This window comes from Natrix helvetica (genome assembly GCF_964273705.1).
Source record: "Natrix helvetica genome assembly, chromosome: 2".
NCBI lineage: Eukaryota > Metazoa > Chordata > Lepidosauria > Squamata > Natricidae > Natrix > Natrix helvetica.
The window spans coordinates 17,475,059-17,496,867 of record NC_138552.1 but is presented as its reverse complement, the minus strand read 5'-3'; the positions used below and the strand labels follow the sequence as shown (position 1 = coordinate 17,496,867).

General features: G+C 42.9%; 1 protein-coding gene across 1 annotated transcript; it reads right to left on the bottom strand.

Moving 5' to 3' along the window:
- Positions 1-12,723: 12,723 nt before the first annotated feature.
- GRP (gastrin releasing peptide) lies at positions 12,724-21,146 on the bottom strand. Its single transcript, XM_081943762.1, has 3 exons — positions 20,858-21,146; positions 18,501-18,751; positions 12,724-13,125 (listed from the first exon to the last, which is right to left on the bottom strand). The coding sequence occupies exons 1-3, from the start codon at positions 21,039-21,041 to the stop codon at positions 13,072-13,074; spliced, it is 489 nt and encodes a 162-aa protein (XP_081799888.1). The 5' UTR covers positions 21,042-21,146; the 3' UTR covers positions 12,724-13,071.
- Positions 21,147-21,809: the final 663 nt, after the last annotated feature.

The following is a 21,809-nucleotide window of genomic DNA, read 5'->3' as shown; positions in this document are numbered from 1 at the left end:
ATTTGGTTCAGCACCCCAAAACAGCTCTATTTTAAGAAGAAGAATCAGGCTGCACCCAAGAGGAGAACAATGGGAGTCCCCCCACCAGTGGTGGATTTCAATTTTTTTTAGAACCTCTTCTGTAGGTGTGGCCTGCTTTGTGGGAGTGACTTGCTGGCCATGTGACTGGGTGGGAGTGGCTTGCAAGCCATGTGACTGGGTGAGCGTGGCCAACTAGTAAAATGTCGTGAAACTCACTTAACAACGCTCTTGCTTAGCAACCAAAATGTTGGCTCAGAACTCTGGCATTGAAGTGTGCAAGTCTTAAAGCTGTCAGGTTACAAGACCCTTGCACCCCTAACCCTTTAGAAAGAAAACCCCCAGGGCTGTTCAAACTTGACAGCTTTAAGACTTGTGGACTTCAGCTCCCAGAATTCCTCCTCCAGTCATGTTGGCTCAGGAACTCTGGCATTGAAGTGTGCAAGTCTTAAAGCTGTCAAGTTACAAGACCCTGGTACCCCTAACCCTTTAGGGGAAAAACCCGCAGGGGTGTTCAAACTTGAGAGCTTTATGACTTGTGGACTTCAACTCTCAGAATTCCTCCTCTCGCTCTTCATCTTAATGATGTGTGGACGGGCGGGGGGAGGGAGCTGGAACCGGTTCTAAACACACTGTAGATTTGTGAAACCTCTTCTATGGAAGAGGTTAGAACTGGCAGGAATTCATACCTGCCCCCCACCCACCCCTGCCTAGCATTTTGGAGACAAGAATCTGCATTCTGCATTTTAACTCTTTGAATAAAAATAAAAATAAAAATGTGGGGGGGAAATTAAGAGAATCTGCCATAGATACACCCTGCCTGCCTGCCTTCTCCTGTAGGCCCATCCTTGTGATTTGGAAACTGTGTTTTACAATCCCAAGCCCATTATCTCTGTTACCACATTTAATGGGTCCGGAACCCTTTTAACTCAAACCTTCCCCTGCATTGCCCATCCACCCATCCTTCCCCCCCTCTCTCTTTCTCTCTCTCCCTCTCTCTCCCTGTCTGTGTCTTTTTTTCAAGCGAAGGGTACTTTGCAGGCATTCTGGAAATTGTGGCAATTAACGCTTCTCATTAAGGGAGAGGAGCTGAGCTCACAAGGCCCTGCATTGTTTCTCAGGGGTGGGGAAGGTTCCATAAAGAGTGGGGGGGGACCTCTCCATTCAGCATTTCCCACTCATTGTGGTCAGACAAAGGGAGGCTTCTAATTATATTTTCACAATCTGTGCGTATCTTGAAGGGCCCCTGTCAAAAACAAGCCCGTCATCTTTGTTCAACTTTCATTCAGGGACCTTTTTAACCTTAGCAGTTTCTCTCAACATCCCTGCCCAAAAGGGGCCTGGAAACAATGGGGCTTCCATTTGTGGATTAGAAAACTTCTCGGGGGGCCCATCATTATGAGAACCACTGTATTTTGAAAACAGTCCCCTTCGCTGTCCTTCCCCTTCCAAGCCACTTCTGTCTTCTCCTTTCTCCCTGTAACCAAGTCGACCGGCTCAAGCTGCGGGCAGACAATGCGTTATTTGGGATGGTTTGGAAACACACAAGGGGGGGGGGAAACAACAACAACAACAACAACCCGGTGAAGGACTTGAGAAAGGAGCAAGTGCCTTGCGAAATGGAGATGCAGGGAAGCCTAGTAGTTAAGGAAATCCTGGGCTCAGCTCCTCACTCGACCACAAAGCTCATGGCTCTTTTCATCCTTCCAAGATCTTAAATGCACGATCTTGCATTTAAAAAAAGAGAAAGCAATAAGACTGTGAATGAGATGGGTGGTACCTAAATTTGGCAAATAAACAAATAAATAAAATGTGGGGCACACAGCCACGGACGCCCTGTTGACTTGCTGTTGACTCTCCCAGAGGACATACCTCAAAGGGGGAAAAACTCATTGAGATTCTGGCATTCTTGGCAACATAGCAGTCTAATAATTTTACACAAAGCTGCAAGGACTCAAAAAAAAGAAAAGAAAGAAAGGAAAAGCCACAATGTACAGTCCGCTTCCAAAGAAGAACAACTGGGCCGTGGTCTATTTGCAACCGGGTCGTGCGAGCGGTGGGCTGGTGTGCATGCACACAAAGACACACAGACACACAGACACAGTTCAACCTGTGCAAGTAGAGCTGCCCACTGCCCACATAAGTTGAGTGTTGTGCCCAAATGTGTGCCAGCCCAATGCTTGCATGTTCCCCTCTGCCCCCCCTCCCTTTGCCGGTCTGCCAAGCCACAAAGGTTGGGGACCGCTGCTTTAGAGAACAGGTTTTGTAAAACCTCAAAGTAAACCTGGTTTGTCCAGCATCTCCCATCCATCCATCCACACATCAAAGGCAGGGAGGGGAAGATGTAGCCTTGAAGGTGGAGGACCGTCTGGGACTCCCTCTAAAATGCCCCACTGAATGTCCTATTTAATGAGATGACAGAGGGTGGAAGGGAGAAAGGACTAAATTAAGGAGCAATATTTGATTAACCTTCATTTAATTAAGTTTTTATTACAGCACAATACACTACAATGTTTGCCCTCATCTTATTTCCTCTTCTAATAGACATCTCATCTTTAAACACTTGTATTAACATTAAGGGCAGCCTTTTAAAAGCGACATTAGCTTCATTGTTACCTTGATTTGCTGTTGTGTGGAAACAGGGTTTCTACCAGAATATCAATTAAATAAATGAATTACATGACATTAAATTAACCAGGTGATAAATAATTGGCTTCAAGGTATTGGTAGGAAGTGAGCAGATGGGATCCTTTTGTAGCAAAAATCTTGCTTTGTTGCCTGCCTTGGCTTGTTAATTATGTAATGCAATAATTATATAATATACTGACCCCTTAGTGATTAATTTCTTCTACATTGTTTCTAGCTGTTCATTGTTACACCATTTACAGGGTTATGTGGCTCCTCATCCACTTTATTGGAAATTCCCCAAAATGCTAAATATTTTGTACATCAGGAACAACAGAAATTCAGAATGATTATGGTACTTGCCTTATTTTATTCAACACACCTATTTGACTTGAAAAGGGTTATTTTTAAATCTTTCATATGATACGTGCAACTGTGTTGTAATGTTTTATTAAGTTCATTTTCCTTTGTCAATTGCTTTTAGAATCTTTTTATCATTTTAGGTATCTTGCAATCCATTCCAAGAATTTATATCATTGAACAAACAATAACAATAATCCGGAAAAAGCAAAGAAAAAATATTTAAAAGGAACCATACAGAAAAGTGAAAGTGAGCTTTTTTCTTCTTCTAGGTATCCATTTTATTATTTATTAAAATAAATTTCATCCGGGACACCACAAATAATAAAGGATTAACTTGTAGAAAAATTCTGGACCATCCTTGGAACGGTAAGAACAATGTGGCCTGAAAGAGAAAAATGAATTATATTTCTGGAATAAAAGACATTCCCCTCCCTCCCTCCTTCCCTCCCCTCTCTTCCTATCATAGGAAATAATCCTAGAGGTCATCTAATCCAACCCCCACTTCAGAGCAGGATCCATTGATTAGAGCATTTCTGACAGAGATGCAGTCTCTTTCTGAGGACCTTTATACCTTCATCTGGTAGCCTGTTCCACTGACTGAATCTCCTTCTTTAGCCACTTCTCCTAGCTTTCTATCACCTGAAAACTTGATTAAAATGTCAAGAGTCCTGTGGCATGTACTCTACTCAATATTTACTCTCCCAGTTGTGTAAATATTTTTATTTCTAGCTTGCTGACATTTCTTGATAAGCTTTAGGTTTATACATTAAGGTGCTTTTTCCTCTTCTGAGACTTGATTTCTGCTTAGGATGCTTTTCTTAAAACATCAACACTTTTACCTTGCATCTGAATTATGGATATAACCGATATAGAGCCTTGGTGGCACAGTGGCTAGAATGCAGCACTGCAGGCTACTTCTGCTGACTGCCGGCTGATTGCAGTTCGGCAGTTCGATTCTCACTGGCTCAAGGTTGACTCAGCCTTCCATCCTTCCTAGGTGGGTAAAATGAGGACCCAGGATGTTGGGGGCAATAGGCTGACTCTATTAACCACTTAGCAAGGAATGTAAAAGCACTGTAAAGAGGTATATAAGTCTAACTGCTAGTGCTATTGCTATTCTGTATATATTGCTATATACAGAAGACATTGTCATATCTGAAATTGTAGGAGGCCTGGAAGAGTTTCAGTTGTATTCCAGACTCCGGAAAGAGCAGAGAAGAGCAACAAAGATGATTAGGGGGCTAGAAGCTAAAACATATGAAGAACTGTTGCAGGAATTGGGTATGTCTACTCTAGTGAAAAGAAAGATTAGGGCTGACATGATAGCAGTGTTCCAATATTTGAGGGGTTGTAACAGAGAGGAGGGGATCAACCTGTTTTCCAAAACATCAGAAGGCAATACAAGATGGTTGAAAACTAATCAAGGAGAGAACCAATCTAGAACTAAGGAGAAACTTCCTAATGGTGAGGACAGCTTGCCTTCAGAAGTTGTGGGTGGCCCATCACTTGAAGCTTTCAAGAAGAGATTGGATTGCCATTTGTCAGAAATGGTGTAGGGTCTCCTGCTTGAGGGGCAGGTTGGACTAGATGACCTACAAGGTCCCTTCCAACTCTGTTAAGTCTGTTAAAAATCTGTTAAATTTTGGAGATTGTCCTGAGATAAATTTTCCGCAATCATACTGCCTGGAAACTTGGGAAGTTCATCACTTCCAGAGAAGGCTTTTGAAGACCATCAGAGTAGCTGATATAAGAACTAAGCTGGCCAAGAGCCCCAAAAATGAGTTGATAGGAATGGACAGTGTGGAAGAAGCAAACTATCTACGGTAGCCAAAGGAAGTCAAGTAGAAACATTTAATGGCTAACAATTTTTATAAAAAGGCTCAAGCTTTCATGAGCATTGATTTTAGGATTAGATAGAAGGAGCATTCCTCTTTTTCCCCCTTCCAAAATGTTATAAAATTACAAAAAAGTACAAAATGCAGAAAAGCAAAAAAAAACTTTAAAAGAAAGAAAATGAACGGATGGAGAAAAGCAGGATTGGGGAGGGAGAACAAAAGAAACAAAAGCTATAGAAGGAAGGAACTTCCAACTTTATTCAATACAGATAAAAGTCTTTAATCAGTGACCTTCTGAACCAGAATAAACTATAACAAATAGTCCTTCTACAATCATAAACAATAATAATAATCAAAACCCAATGTTACAATTTCATTTCTTTCCATTTCAAACAAAAAAAATCCAGGAGTAGTTTCCAAGTAGAACGAAACTAGGAAAAGTCTTTTCTTTAATCAAAGCAATCAATTTCACCATCTCTTCCCACTACATTAATTTCACCATCCATTCTTCCATTGCGGGTATATATGAGTCATTCCATCTCCGTGCATATATAAGCCTTGCTGCTATTGTTATATATAAAAACAAAGTTCCATAAAGTGTTTTTTCCCCCCAATCTGTTTGTCCAATGAACCTAAAAAAATTTCTCTAGCTTCAACTCAGATTAAGAATTCTCTGAGTTAAAATACATATCTGATTCCAATAGATGGACCAACCCTTTGATTTCAACTTCATATTTTTATTTGTATTCCGCCTTTATTATTTTTACAAATAACTTCACTGTGGTGAACATATCCAACACAAATTCCTCCTATTTTCCCCAAAACAACAACACTGTGAGGTGAGAATTGGGCTACAAGCCTACAAACTTGAAATTTGACATGTATATTCCTCTTGGCTTCTAGGTGCTCACTAAGAAAGGATTTTTCAAAATGCCTATCAGATCATTAGTATTTCTTATACAGTAATTAACACACTCTGATGCTAAGGAGTTCTACTCCCCCTCCCCACCTGAAAAGAACTCTGTTCCAACTGCCAGTTGCCTCACATTCTGTTACCTCAGTAAAACTGGCAGACGTTCCACTCTTTCACTCAGGAGCAGTCTGGGGCTCCTTACAGTACTAAATGGCAGTATCTCACCAAAATGTCTACGCCTTCCACCTATGAAACTGCTTCCAAACTGAAGGCAGCGGGAGCGATATTCCCTTATGTGTTTCAATCACCGACCATTACTGAGCCAACGGATTGTGAACCGAATTTCTCCTGCATAGCCTGATCACATACCGTATTTTTCAGAGTATAAGACGCACCAGAGTATAAGACGCACCAAGATTTTGAAGAGGCAAATTTAAAAAAAAAGTTTTTGCACTTTGCAGACCTCCCAAAAATGGACCGTTTTTCAAGAAAATGGGCCCGTTTTTCGTCAAAAAAAGAGAGGCATACATAGCCTTTAGGAGGCTTATAGAGTGCTCCTGGGGGCTAGGGGGGCAAAAACGAGCAAAAAACAGCCCATTTTTCACTCACTTTTGCCCTCTCCAGCCCTCAGGAGCACTCTGGAATCCTCCTAGAGGCTATGCATGGCCATTTTTTGCAAAGGGGGCGGGGTTTCAGGAGACAAAAATGCTGTATTCACTGTATAAGATGCATCCAGATTTTCACCCTCTTCTTTGAGGGAAAAGGGTGCATCTTATACTCCGAAAAATACATAATAGTTTCATCTCAAAGCACGAGCTAGTTATATATAATGATGTAAAATCTCTCATTTTTCCATGTCATAGAAAGCTAAGGCTACAAAGCTGGAGGAGATGCACTGAATTTATACCCCAGAAAATTAATCTTCCAGGAGATTCTCCTTCTGCCACTTGATTTTTTATGTCTAATCTCCCTTCCATTATTTTCCAATTCTCCCCACAACCTCCCACACGTGGTAAAGTTGGCAAATAATCTGATATCCTGAATCCCTAAGAAGAACTGGACAATCTAAGCTGATACAGACACACCTGAGAAAATATGTTAACTACAATACAGTTACTGTATTTTCCTTGGCAGGAGTGAAGTTTGATACACATGATTGTGCCATTTAGCAATTTGATCATTATTATCATTATCATCACCACCAGCCTGCTCCTTTTGCACAGTTTATTCAACTGTATTTACACAACATACCAGAATCAGTTAAAATGGAATCGACTCCCTTGTGGTTTACACTGTTGTGTGAACCAACCTTAAACATACGTTGCAAAATTTGCAATAGTTTGGCTCTATATAAATGCCAGCCAAATACATAAATAAGACACTTTTATATCACAATAATGTTTGTCTCCAAAGTGCTTTTTGAAAAGGCAACTCTCAGAGAAGAGCAAGAAGCTTCTCAGATGAGGAAAGAAACATCTTCAAGGAGAAAAACAAAAACAAAGTCCAGTTAGCTTTTGAAAAAGCATTTTTTGGAACAACCATGACCTGGATGACTGAGAATCTCCATAGACAATTAGATGTAGGGTTTGGTTTAGCTTTTTCCACTTGTGAGTGTGCAAAAATGATGTGTTAGCCGAGAGTGCCATCTGGTGGAATCCTAGAGCCTGACAGAACACATGGAAGGGCCATGTTCAAACTAGCTCCGTAAAATTGTGGTTTTCCTTCATTAGTGCTGAGTGTTACACAAAAATAGTGTACCTGTAAACAAACTGAACTGATTGAAATGGGAATAAATTGCTATTCCTGCCAATATTTTGCAAACTACATTCATCTGAGTTAGCTGTCCCCATCTTAGCTTTGCTAAGGTCCTAGGTGACGTTTCTTTTCAGAGGTCTCTACAATGAGAATGGGGCAAATCAGTGGTGAGTTTGCACACATGTGCAGATGTGTCGGGGCAGGTGGGCGGAGCCTCCCACCACCGCTACTACCGCTTCTCCCGACCAGGCTGAACCAGGAGTAACTCACCTCTGTGGCAAATCTTTCTGCCAAAGGGGGGCAACTTGCCTTTTAAATGTTTTATCTGGGGTTTTGGGGGGACACCACAGGGGTGGGTTCCTGCCAGTTCTAACCTCTTCTATAGAAGAGGTTCCACAAATCTACAGTGCCATTTAGAACCGGTTCCAGCTCCCTCCCTCCGCCTGTCCGCACATCATCAAGATGAAGAGCGAGAGGAGGAATTCTGGGAGTTGAAGTCCACAAGTCTTAAAGCTGTCAGATTTGAACACCTCTGGGTTTTTTTTTTTCTAAAGGGTTAGAGGTCTTGTCACTTGACAGCTTTAAGACTTGCGTGCTTCAAATGCCAGAGTTTCTGAGCCAACATTTTGCTTGCTAAGCAAGAGCGTTGTTAAGTGAGTTTCACCACATTTTACAAGTTTGCCACGGCCACCCAGTCACATGACTGCCAAGCCACTCCCACTCAGTCACATGGCTGGCAAGCCACTCCCACCTGGTCACGTGGCCAGCAAGCCACTCCCACCTGGTTATACTGCCAGCAAGCCACTCCCACAAAGCAGACCACACCTACAGAAGAGGTTCTAAAAAAATTTGAAACCCACCACTGGGGCACCATTGCTTGAACCGAAGGTTCTGCTCAAATTAATGGAACTCTTCATATTTGTTTTAGCTCTGGCCAATGTAGATATTTTGTGAAGCTGTCCTGAGACTAATTTGTTCCTTCCTCATTAGGCAAGGACCAACCACACGCTGAGCGCTAACATTTTCAAATCGGAATGCAAGTGTATCTCATAGGCATAGCATAGGGATCACAGTACATAGACACTTGCTAATTTTTATTCTGATTAATGACTGACATTGACTCTTTGCAAATTATTGGTTACTGAGTTTGACACCAGTTAAAGAGCACTAAATGGATGCTTGATCACGTAACATGACCTTGAAAATTGTATTCAGTTTCATGGAGCTGCTACAGGTAGTTCTTGACTTATGACCAGCAGTGGGTTTCACATTTCGTTACCACTGGATTTGCCCCCTGTGCACCCACCCGCTTTGCACACATGCACATTCACAGGTGCATGTGTCTCTTCCATGCATGTGCCCAGCCTTCCATGCACTTTGATCGCATGTGCCCGGCGCATGTGTGTGTGATCCGGGCATGTGCCAGGCCTAAAAAATGTGGGCTTCTAGACATCCGGCCTCAAAAATATACCTAAATAGGATGGCATAGAGCCAGGGCGGGTGGGCGATTTCTGCTACCAGTTTGGGCGAACCTGTCCGAACCGGCTGAATACTACATCTGCTTGCGACCTTAATTGACCCTGCCAATTATGGTCATAAGCCACGATGGCCATAAAATTGAGTCATATGACATGATGGTTGTCATTTCCCCCTATATGCTAGAAGTAAAATGGCCCCAGTTGAATTAGCTGATCTTCTACATGCCCATTCAAAAGGAAGTCTTAATTCAATCCAGTTTATTTCCTGAAAAAAAACATTCATTTGAGTTTAATCTTACATTGGCAGGGAGAGACCAATTTGGACAGATTGCTTTTGACATAGTACAATCCTGTATGTTCCTTTTCAGTTTGATTGGTGTCAGTAAAGTTTATTCCCAAGACTGCAATCCTCTTGAAGCAGAATCAGACAACCTAAACACAATTGTTCCACCTGTGACTAAAACAAGCTTCAGTGCAAATTCAGTAATGCTCCTTGCATTACTTAATTGTTTTATTTTTGACATTTTAAAACCCACGTGTGCTTATTTTGGAGAATTTACACCTCATAGCATTCCTGTAACGAATCTTCTTCCTCTCTCTCTCTCATATTTTTAAATCTACTCCCAATCACATGTTCTCACTGAGTTCAGAATTACAGAATGATAGAGTTGGAACTTGGATGGGACCTAGGAGGTCTTCCAGTTCAACCCTCTGCTCAGGCAGGAGACCCTCTACCATCTCAGACAACTGGTTATCCAATCTCTTCTTAAAAGCCTCCAGTGAGCGAGCATTCACAACTTCTGGAGGTAAGTTGTTCCACCGGTTAATTGTTCTCACTATTAGGAAATTTCTCCTTAGTTCTAGATTGCTTCTCTCCTTGATTAGTTTCCGTTGTTCCATTGTTTCTTGTTTTGTCCTCTGGTGCTTTGGAAAATAGGTTGACCCTTATTTTCATATCAATATAACTATATCAATGAGAATAAATTAGGATGGAAGTGAGGCCCAATGGATCTGAATGGATATCCTTAATTTTGTCTTACTAATTTGTTTATCTCGTTTCTACGTTGCATGCCTTCTGCATTTCAGGCCGGCTCACCACGGTTAGATAGAGACTGGATCCAATTACGTAGCTATGTTTGAATCCCACTTCAAGCATTTCATAATATTTCAGTTCAGAATCTCTTCATGGACCTGTAGGCATGAAGGTAATATACCACAGAGATTCTGATCTTCAGAATTCAGCCCAAGGTTAACTGATTTGAATGGGCTCAGGTGCACCTGCCTCTATGTTTGATTGTGGCAAGTTCCTTGCAAATAAATTGTGGTTCAGTTGCCAAGCCATGTCCAACTCTTCATGACTCCATGGATCATCGTAAACCAACTCCCTTGTCCTCCCCTGTCTCCTGGAGTTGCTCAAATTCATGTTCATTGCATTGATGACACTGACTATCTCATCCTCTGTTGTCCCCTTCTCCTTTTGTCTTCGATCTTTGTCAATATCAGGGTTTTCCACAATGAGTCTTCCCTTCTCATTTGGTAGCCAAAGTATTTGAGCTTCAGCTTCAGCATCTGTCCTTCCAAAGAGCAAGAACCACTTAAGAATAACAGAATTAGATTTACTGCTAGCTATCTGGGCGTGTCTTGGTGGGCGTGGTGTGGCTTGGTGGGTGTGGCAGGGGAAGAATTAGAGGTCTTCTAGTCAACCCCTGCTCAAGCAGATTTCCTTGGTTTCCTTTAGGACTTACAAGTTAAGACCAACATTAAAATGTTATATAATAGTATGTTTTCTAAGAGGAATTTACTCTCCACCACACCTGACTCCTTGCCTTCTAACCAGTCTTATTCCCTATCTACAGGGATGGGTTCCAGATTCTTTTACTGCCGGTTCGGTCGGGGATGCGCTTTGCGCATGCGCAGTTGTTTAAAAAGTAACAGCTCAATAAGCTTCCGCATGACTGAAACAACAAGATGGCAGCACTGCGTCGGCAGGAACCCACCTCTGCCTATCTACCAGTCCATGTTTTGCCTCTTCCATGGTGAAGCTTATTGAGCTGTTACTTGGAAGCTGTTCTTTTAAAAAAAACTGGAGCAACTCAAGAAGAGCAAATTTCTCACCAGCAGATTGATTGCTCCCTCTTATTTTTCAGCAGCCCTGATTTGTATCCATTGGCATCGGTGTTATCTTCCACTTCAGAGCACCATTAGAAAGAGTTTGAGATCAAGTTAGATTTCATTAATAGTCCACCTTGTTCATCGTTCTGTTTCCAAGGAACATGCAAGCCATTGCCTACATCATAAAGTCAAGATCAGATCTTTCTCGAGACCATTTTAGATTTAATTTGGGAGAGACCATTCCTCAAATCTTTTTCCCCCAATGACATCTAGTTTCCACAAAGGAGCTACCTCAAAAGCACCTTCAAGTGTCTTCTTCCTAAAGTAGATAATTGAAGGACCTCCTAGCTTGCCTCCCCCATGGCTTTCATCTTTAACACAGGACAAAAGTCCAGAGACAAAGCTATAGTAGCTGTTACATGCCAATTGCAAGCGATAATCTGCACTGTTGCCAGATAAAACCCGACCCCCAGGTGACACTAATCAAACGGGTCACCATATCACTCTGAGTATCCAGGTCCTCTGGCAAAACCATATCTTCAGGTTCTTTTGAAAGAGTATCATGGTGGGAGCCCATCTTATTTCTGCAGGGATGAAGTTCCTCAGGGAGCAAGCTACCAAGAAGACAGCCTTTCTTCTTGCTACTAGGTGGATCTCCTTAGGAGTGGTTTCCTGTAACATCCCATGCCTCCCAGTGGTAGTATTCAGCTGGTTCAGATCGGTTCAGGCCAACCGGTAGTGGCAACCTGTGGGGCCCACCAGCCCCGGATCTATGTCGTCCTATTTTGCCACGTTTTCTAAGCCGTGCACATGCGTGTAAGCCACACACACAAGCAAATTGTTTCGGTGCACAGCAAACTGGTGGTAAACTTATGTGAAACCCACCCCTGCTGCCTCCCCACTCTGACGGGCCAGGTCGATGTACCTGGATAAAGAAGGTCCTTCAAATAACTAGCTTCAGGCCATGTAGGGCTTTAAGGGTGACAACCAGCATCTTGAATTGGACTTGAAAGCAAATCAGCTATCAATACAGCTCGAACAAGAGAGGAGACACATGTGCAAATCTAGACTTGCACAAAACCATGTGGGCTGCTGCATTTTGCACCAATTGAAGCTTCTGGAGACTACATGTTTTATATGTTGCTCCTTAAGTATTTCTCCAATGTGAGCCCCATCATGGAACTTGTGTCCCAGTGTGCTGAATGTAAGGTGAAGGTAAAGGTTCCCCTTGCACATACAGTATGTGCTAGTTGTTCCTGACTCAAGGGGGCAGTGCTCATCTCCGTTTCAAAGCCAAAGAGCCAGCGCTGTCCAAAGACGTCTCCATGGTCATGTGGCCGGTATGACTAAATGCTGAAGGCGTGCAGAGCGCTGTTACCTTCCCACCAAAGCTGGTCCCTATTTTTCTACTTGCATTTTTTACATGCTTTCGAACTGCTAGGTTGGTTAAAGCTGGGACAAGTAACGAGGACTCACTCCGTTATGGGGCACTAGGGATTTGAACTGCCAAATTGCCAACTTTTCTGACTGACAAGCTCAGCGTCTTAGCCATTTATATCGTGTGCTCCCAGATCAATAAAAATGCCGATCTTTTTTTTAAATATATATATTTATTTATTGTGCATATTGAAATGCAGAATGATCGCAAGGTAAAAGATTGCAGGGATTGAAGAGAGAAATGGTAAAGTATTGTCAGAGAATTGGAAGACCCTTCATTGACAATTATATACAACAAAGCAATTCACACAAGAAAAACCCTGCTTGGAAAGAGGGCGGAAAGCCGTCGGACAAGTGTAGCCACTGTTAGGAGAAACAAGTAAACAGGTGTTCTTTTATACTGACAGGGGTGGGTGGGGAATCGTGTTTTGACAGAAAAGATAATCATTTAGTTATCATGTACAATAAAATGCTTATGAAACAACAGTCTCTTAAAGACATTATTCTATGTTTTCAGCACTGGATGGCAGTCATTTCAACTTGGAGTGCTTTCCTTTTTATCCAGTACTTGCAACAGGAGCTCCACCATCTGAGAGAAGAGAGGGGGAAAAAAGAGAGAATTGTTGAAGCACCAACAGGTCTTTTTCTACACGCTATTTCACGCTCTTCCATGTGGGGTGGGCAAATGCGGATGACAAAGAGCCCCAAAAGGAGTCGACTCTGAAGACCACATTTGTGTTCGTCAGATGATCAGGTAAACAAGGTGAGTCAGGATGTCATCCCTGGCCCTTGGAGTGGAATTGAGCAACGCAGCGTCAAGCAGCATCTAACAATGGAAAGCACCTTCTTTATATCCAGAGCATCAAGCTAGTTGAGGAGGCTTAGGACGTGCACAACACTGTCCACCAGGCAGACAAGCACTGGACACTCTTAGTCTTGTCCCCAGCTTCTGCTGCCTAATTCCTTGGCTGAGAATGGGTTGCCGATGAGCAAATTTACTAGGATCTACCGTATTTTTCAGAGTATAAGACGCACCAAGATTTTGAAGAGACAAATTAAAAAATATATATTTTTGCACTCTGCAGACCTCCCAAAAACGGCCCCTTTTTCATGAAAACGGGCCCGTTTTTTTGTCAAAAAAATAGCCTTTATAGAGTGCTTCTGGGGACTGGGGAGGGGGCAAAAAAATTTGTCCTCCCCAGCCCCCAGGAGCACTCTGGAAGCCTCCTAAAGGCTATGCACAGGGGGTAGGGTTTCAGGAGGCCAAAAATGCTGAATTCAATGTATAAGTTGCACCCACATTTTCACCCTCTTCTTTGAGGGAAAAAGGTGCATCTTATACTCTGAAAAATATGGTATGTGTTTCTGAACTCAAGAATGAGCAGTCTTCTTGAGGTTTCACTTGTTGCAAAGTTATGAACACCTCTTTCCCCACCTAATACACACACACACAATACGAAGATGTTAAATTTATATTTTACTGACAAATAAAAATAAAGAGAGACTAGTATATATCTATTTCAAGCTACCACATTTTTTGGAGTATAAAACGCAGTCTCCACCCCCACCCCCCCAAAAAGAGGCTAAAAATTTGGGTACATCTTATACTCCAAATGTAGCTTTTTTGAAGCTTTTTTTTTCAGCCCTAATGAGGCGCTAACAAGGTGCTTTTCCTGCTTTCCTCATTGCTTCTCTCTCTGACGATCAGCTATGCTTTAGAAGCTGTTTTTTATCCCCAACCAGGGGATAAAAAGCGTGAGCACGCGAGCTCAAAACCAGAAAACTTATGTGCTGAAGCTGACAAGACTAAGGACGCTAGCCAGATGAATACCCGATAGGCAGAATTTCCCCCCCTATTTTCCTCCGCAAAAACTAAGGTGCATCTTATACTCCGAAAAATATGGTATTTAGCTCTCATCAGCTAGCCATTTGATCCAGAAGGGTATGGCAAGCTAATGAGAGCTAAATAGCTTGAAATAGAGCTATACTAGTTCCCTTTTATTTTTCTTTGCTGGTAAAACATAAATTTAACACAAAAATTGTCTGTCGCGAAATCAACTGCCTGCGAAGGCCCCTGGATTGGGGCTGAAAGGCGAAAACAGGAGCAGTATGCTCCATCCCATAATTGGGTAGACCAGGTTGCCCTGATAGACCGGTCCCAGTGGAGAAAAAACACTATACCACAATGTGTAGGATGTTTAAAGAAACCACAACTCTCCCCTTTCTCAGTGATGTGTTTGAGACTTGCTGGTTTCCTATCTCAGCAATGAATGCTAGTCAGATGTCCTCAAAATATCTCAAACCTAGAAGAAAGGAGGAAGATAAGGTGCTCCCTTTCAGCCAATGTGCTACTATGATTAGCAGAAAATATCATCTCTCAACTCCTCACTATCCTTCCCATGTTCCGATCATAGATTGCCTTTGTTGTGGAACAAACTAAGAAATAACTTAATAAAATGGAGACGTATATGTGTTTATAAATTAGAAGGAGACTGAGATCACCTTTTCAAGCTAACACATTTTATTAAAAAGCTCACAAACAGTCTGTGCCTTTCAGCAAAATCTTTTAGTTTGAAAAAAGTGTTCCCTGACTCCTTCTGATTTTTGGATAGGACAGAGTAACACAGTTGTCCTCCTGCAAAATGTCATACAGTAGAACCTCTGGTCATGAACAATTCTGACCACCACCAAATCAGGTGGTTTTTGTAAGTGTCAAATTTCCTGGTGATTGTTTAGAAACAATAGCGACCATGCATTAATTTTGGTTAGGTTCAGGTCACGACCGAATCGAGTTGCGACCAAAGTTATGGAACAAATTATGGTTGTGACCAGAGGTTTTCCTTTGTTTATTTATGTATCTCTATACATCCCTCCATCAAAAATCACTTTGATTTGAAAGCAATCACACTTTGAAAGCAATTGGCTTATATATAAAAATATAGTTCTGGTTTTTCAATCCATTCCCCTAGCCTTTACCCTAAATGACTTCCTAGATTTCGTATTATTTCATGATATAAGAAAGATCCTCAGGCAGTTAAGAAAATATGAGACCCCATCAGAGATTCAGCATGAGGTCTGAGAAGAGCATTTTTCATGCACAGGAACTTCCAACGAAAGTCAAAAAAATCCTAGAGCAAAGTCAGATAAAGGAAGGAAGGAAGGAAGGAAGGAAGGAAGGAAGGAAGGAAGGAAGGAAGGAAGGAAGGAAGGAAGGAAGGAAGGAAGCTAATAGAAGGAAAAGTAGAAATGTTTTGTGGGTGGGGAATACAAACAGTTCATACAAATGCACAAGACTTGCCTTATAATGAATCTAAAAGTTTCTCCCTGGCCAAATCTTGTTTGTAGTACCAAAGAGAAGGTCCTTTATATTTATGACATGTCTCTTGCAGAAGGCTAACTCTTCTTTAACAAAGGCATCTACATCAGAGGTTATTGACAGAAGAGTAGTGATAAACCTCTGATGTACTTCATGCAGCATTTCAAGAGCCTTTTTATCTTTCTTTAGTGTTGCAACTATGCCTCGACGACTCCATTGCATGTACTTGCATTGCCCACCACAGTTCCTTTAGCAATAGGAATGATGTAGCTTCATGATGCCCCTATTTAAATATGTACTCATGGTAGAATTCTAATACAAATGTCAAATATTAGCTTTTGTTTTTAAACTGATGTCCTTTATGGGGTGTTAACTGGATGGAACTACTGTTCCTGTATTTTTATACAGGAACTACTGTATATACAATAATACTACTGTATTTTTCGGAGTATAAGACGCACCAGAGTATAAGACGCACCAAGATTTTGAAGAGGCAAATTTTTAAAAAAGTGTTTGCATTCTGCAAACCTCCCAAAAATAGCCCATTTTTCACAAAAATGGGCCCGTTTTTTCTCCCCCCAAAAAGGGGGCATGAATAGCCTTTAAGAGGCTTGTAGAGTGCTCCGGAGGGGGGCAAAAATGAGCAAAAAATGGCCTGTTTTTCATTTTAAAAAGGGCATGGATAGCCTTTAGGAGGCTTATAGAATGCTCCTGGGGGCTGGGGGGGGCATTTTTTGCTCATTTCTGCCTTTCCCAGCCTCCAGGAGCTCTCTGAAAGCCTCCTAAAAGCGATGCATGGCCATTTTGGTGAAAAGAGCAGGGTTTCGGGAGGCAAAAAATGCTGTATTCAGTGTATAAGATGCACCCAGATTTTCAGCCTCTTTGAGGGAAAAAGGTGTGTCTTATACTCCGAAAAATATGGTTACTAGGGAAGATTGGCCTCTCCATTATTTCTCCAATTCAAATGATCTCAAACTGCAACTCAGTTTGATATCCTGGAGATGATGCTGAACCAGTATTCAATCATCCAGGCAAAGCATTTTTACAGCTTCCCCTCTTTAGAGTATTTCAGATTAATCCCCGACTTTTTGGGTTATTTTTTTTTACAGACAAATACGATATTTGGAAATCTAATGGCAAAGGTTGATGTCTCGATCTAATTCTGCTTTTAGATAAACCCAAAGCAGCAGTTATGTCACACAATTCCAACCTGTTGAGCTACTAGAGAACATATGTCTGAAATTTCTTTCTCTAACAGGGAATGCCTGACAAGAGGTATCCATTTTTATGGGAATTCTTTGGGATTTGGATTTCACTGGCATGTGGGAAGCCAATGAGAATGGCACAACAACAAAAAAACTGTGTAAAGTCCTTGGGGCTCTCTGAACTTAGCTGTTTGCTTGCAGACGTTATCTAATTAGGTAATGTCATCAGTGCAGTAAAATCATCAAGAAAGGACATTTATAAGTCTTGATCACCTTGCCACTAAGTAAGTAGATATAGGACACTTTTCCTAGGTCACTCTTCCCATGAAGATTTCTTTGAAATCTGTCCCCCTTAAGAAAGAATCCCCAAAACAAATTTTTATCCTACTAGTGATAATAAAATCATATCATCAGCATAAAGGAAGCTGTTACAGTAAGTATTTCGGATCATCAGCATGTCTACCATGGGATCCATCACTAACCCTAGCAAGTCATTGATATATAAACTAAATAACAATGGGGGCCAGGATACACCCTTGCCTTAACCCCTTTATTTGTGTGAATCCTGTTAGCCAGAGCCCCATTAAACCCATGCCGCACCCTCAAACAAGTACTTGTGTAAAGGGCTTTAATCAAAGCCAGGAGTCTAGGCTCTATTTTAAGAGATGTCAGTTTTACTCCATAGTACTTCTCTACTTACCATATCAAATGCTGCTGTAAGGTCTATAAAAGCAGCAAACAGGGCTCTCCTCTTATAGGCATATTTGGCAATTAGATGGTTCAAGACAAATTTTTATCCATTTGATTGGTAGGGGAGGGGGAAGAGCAGGTATTTCATTGCCCAATTAGTTAATGTCATCAGTGCAGTAATTTCATTTCTTTGAAATCTTTATTACGGCTCAACCGTAAATTTTTTCTTATTCCTCCTGACAGTCCTTTTAAATTTTAAATTGTGGTATTACTAATGGGGTATTTTAGTGGTGACTTTTAATTGTCTAAATGTGATGTAATCTGTTACCTCCTCCGTGCATGTATGTCCGTGCATGTATGTCTTTGTATATGTGTGTATTTGGATGTCTATGTGTTTGCACATGTTTTATGTTTTATATGTTTTATTATACGCCGCCCCGAGTCCTGTCTGGAGAGGGAGCGGCTAATAAATTCAATTTTTTTATTATTATTATTATTATTATTATTATTATTATTATTATTATTATTATTATTATTATTATTATTATTATTATTATTATTTATCTCCTAAAAAAAGAATCCCTGAAGCGAATTTTTATTCATCTGAATGAGGAAAGAGACAGGAATTAAAGAGAGGCGGTTTCTGCCTGCCACACACATTTTCACAGCGAGCAAACTGAACAGAAGAACGTTAAAGCATCCAATAACGAGAATGCAACGAGTAACAGGTGGGGTTACGGAAACCTCACTTACATCTTTGAAGCTGCTGCTTTCCTCCGTCCCCCAAACATTTTTGGAAGAAAAAGGCAACTCTTCCCGGAGAACCTGAGTATTTTGATCTTCATCCTCTTCCATGCGTTTGAGCAGCGCCTTGAAGGATTCGTCCTGTTGCAAATAGCTGGCCGGCTGTTTGGCGTTATCTGGCAGCAAAGAGAAGGGCATCTCTTGCCGGTCTTCATATAGGTAAGGAAAATCTCCAGTACTCTTTTTCCCCATGAAGTGGCCTGCAAGAAGAAAATAATGTGCCATGAAATTAGTGTCAATGGGGACATCTTTTGGGGTCTGAAGACCATGACATCCACGTTGATTGGCTTGGAACAATTCAAGAGAATTATTGAAGCTCTCCTGATGTCTTCTCTATTCTGTTCCTCTGTGCCAAATGTCAAATATGGTGAAGAACATAGTCATCTGTCTGGCAATAACCACGCTTTCCTTGAAGTAAGGAAAAACTTTTTAGACCTCACAAAACACCCATGGGTGATGCTCAGTTAAGTCTCAGCAGCTAAAACAGAGGCTCGTATGTTCTACACAGCTCGCTGGAACTTTCCATGACAAACAGAAGAGGAACACAATTATTATGAAGAGCCAATATTCAATTGATTATGACTGCCATCGAATTCATCTTTTCTTGATCTACTTTCATGGACAATATGTTTGTGATCTTTGCTTTAATACAGGCAAACGATGCTTCGAATCTCAATTGGATTTGCCAGTGAAATAAATTCCCAGTGGAAAATTTCTGATCCTTATGCAGAAGAGGGAAATAAAGGGTAGTTCTAACAATATTTAGAGAACAGGATATCTCTTTCTCTAGCTTGTAGCTCTTTTTTCCCCCTGAGTTCTTCTTCCTTACTTTACTTCTTCCCAGCCTACCGCCCCTTCCCTAAAACACTTTTATTACAAACAATTTAAATTAGCAACTGAAAAGAGTAAGTATTTTAGTGGAGAATTGGCTTCCCAATCTCCAGGAATTTGGTCCGCTAGGGCAGGCACCTCTCATTTAATTTTATATATTTTTTGAATTAATTTCATCATTGGAGGCAGCCGAGTGTGCCACCACCGACAGATTTCTGATGTGCATCTTTATGTGGCGGCTTTCTGTTGTGTTCCTTTTCATCCTTTGGATGCCTCCTTGGCTGCCCATCCTTTTAAAAGCCCAAGGGACAAGCTCTTCCCCAACATTTTCCTTTGGGATTTAAAAGAAAACTGGGACACCAAAGGGAGTCATGGATGTGGAGTTTTACAGACCGGAGATGGAGAACCTGGAAGGAAATGGAAAGCCATGGCATGGAAGTTCTCTAAGGTAAGTCACTTGGGGGGGGGGGGGGGGGAGGCAGAGATAGTCCACTTTTTGAAGACACACAAAGCTACTCTAGTCTATCTACTTTAATGAAAAGAAGGACTAGGGGTGGCATGATAGCAATGTTCAAATATCTCAGGGGCTGCCACGAAGAAGAGGGAGTCAAGCCATTCTCCAAAGCACCAGAAGGCAGAAGAAGCAGCAATGGGTGGAAACTAATCAAGGAGAGAAACAGCCTAGAAATAAGGAGAAATTTCCTAACCATGAGAACAAATAATCAGTGGAACAACTTGCCTCCAGACGTTGTGAATGCCCCAACACTGGAAGTTTTTAAAAAGATGTTGGATAACCATTTGTCTGCAGTGGTGTAGAGTTTCCTGCCTAAGAAGGGGGTTGGACTAGAAGACCTCCAAGGTCCCTTCCAACTCTGTTGTTGTTCTATTCTATTCTATTCCATTCGGCAGATCTCTTTCCATTGAGAATGCAATTAAAGGACTAAAGCTTCAAACTCCTACTGTTTAGCAGGGAAACTAATCAAGGAGAGAAGCAACCTAGAACCAAGGAGAAATTTCCTCACAGTTAGAATAATTAACCAGTGGAACAACTTGCCTCCAGGAGTTGTGAATGCCCCAACACTCCACGTTTTTAAAAAGATGTTGGATAACCATTTGTCTGAAGTGGTGTAGGGTTTCCTACCTAAGCAGGGGGTTGGACTAGAAGACCTCCAAGGTCCCTTCGAATTTTGTTATTCTGGCCGGTATCCTGGCTATTTTTCCCAACCAGGGGCTGATTGTGCGGAAAGTAGGGTTCCAGTTCACAGACTGGCAACTCCGGGTCCTGCAAGCAAAATCAATCCCTGTACTGAAACCTACTTCTCCTAGATGCCCATGTTGGTTTCCTGCCCCTCTGCCCAACGAAGGCTATAAGTAAGGAAACGAGCACCCGGGTCGCGGGTTCCTAGCCAAGTCAGCCTCCCGGGGAAGCCCAGGTGGGACCCTGGGGTGGGTGGGGTGAGGGGACTCTGACTCACCCACTGCCCAGTGACTGCCTCGGGGGTAGATCTTGGCCATCGGGGGCGCTCCGTCGACGCCCTGGAAAGAAGCCGCCCGCCCGCCGCGCCCTTGCAGGAGCAGCGCAAAGGCGACGAGAGCCAGGAGCGGGAAGGGTTGCCCGCGGGGCTTCGGCAGGAGCGGCAAGGTCTCCGGGCGGGCCATCGCGGGGCTGGGTTGGAGCCGGCGTCGGAAGGGCGTCGCGGGGCAGAGTCCGCCGAGCGCTCGGTCGAGAGAGGCGAGACAAGCACGGAGAGGTCCGAGCCTTGCGGAGCCTGAGCGAGGCGCTGCTTCGAGTCGCCGGCTGACCCGCTTTTATACGCCGGCAGGGGGGAGAAGTGTCAGCAAAGGTCAGGCACGTGACCCTGCTCCCCCCCCTTTATCCCCCTCGGGGAGGCCAACTCGAAGTTGGGGGGGGGGACGTGGCGCGCCTCCCTCTTGCTGACTGGCTGGCCCGACGAGCGGCAGCCGAACTCCCCCCCTCTTCTCCCCCCGCCCGCCCCATGCGCGCTCCCTCCACTTCGACATTCCGCCCCCGCCCACCGGCCGTCCTTTATTCCAGTCTGGCTCTGAGCCTTTCTCTGGAGGACGCTTCGGCCGTCAGGCGAAGTCGCCCCCTCGACGGGCAGAGTGAGGGAAAGAACGTGGGGAGCCTTTCCTGAGCTCCCGTCCAGCCGCGACGCCGACGGCGCTTCTCGGTAGCTCAGGCTGCCAAGCTGCCGTGTTTGCAGCCCTTGGGCGGAAGCTACGCGAGCTCCAAGGAGCCCTCCAGGCCAGGGAGAGGGCAGAGCCTCCCCCCCACCCGCCCCCCAGTTGGGTTCCAAAATCAGGGCGAGGAGGAGGATGCCTGAAGCCTCAGCCCAGCCCAGGAAAATTGCAGTTAGAGGAAGCCTAAGGAAACCTGTGGGACATGGTGGGTCAGTGACTAAGACG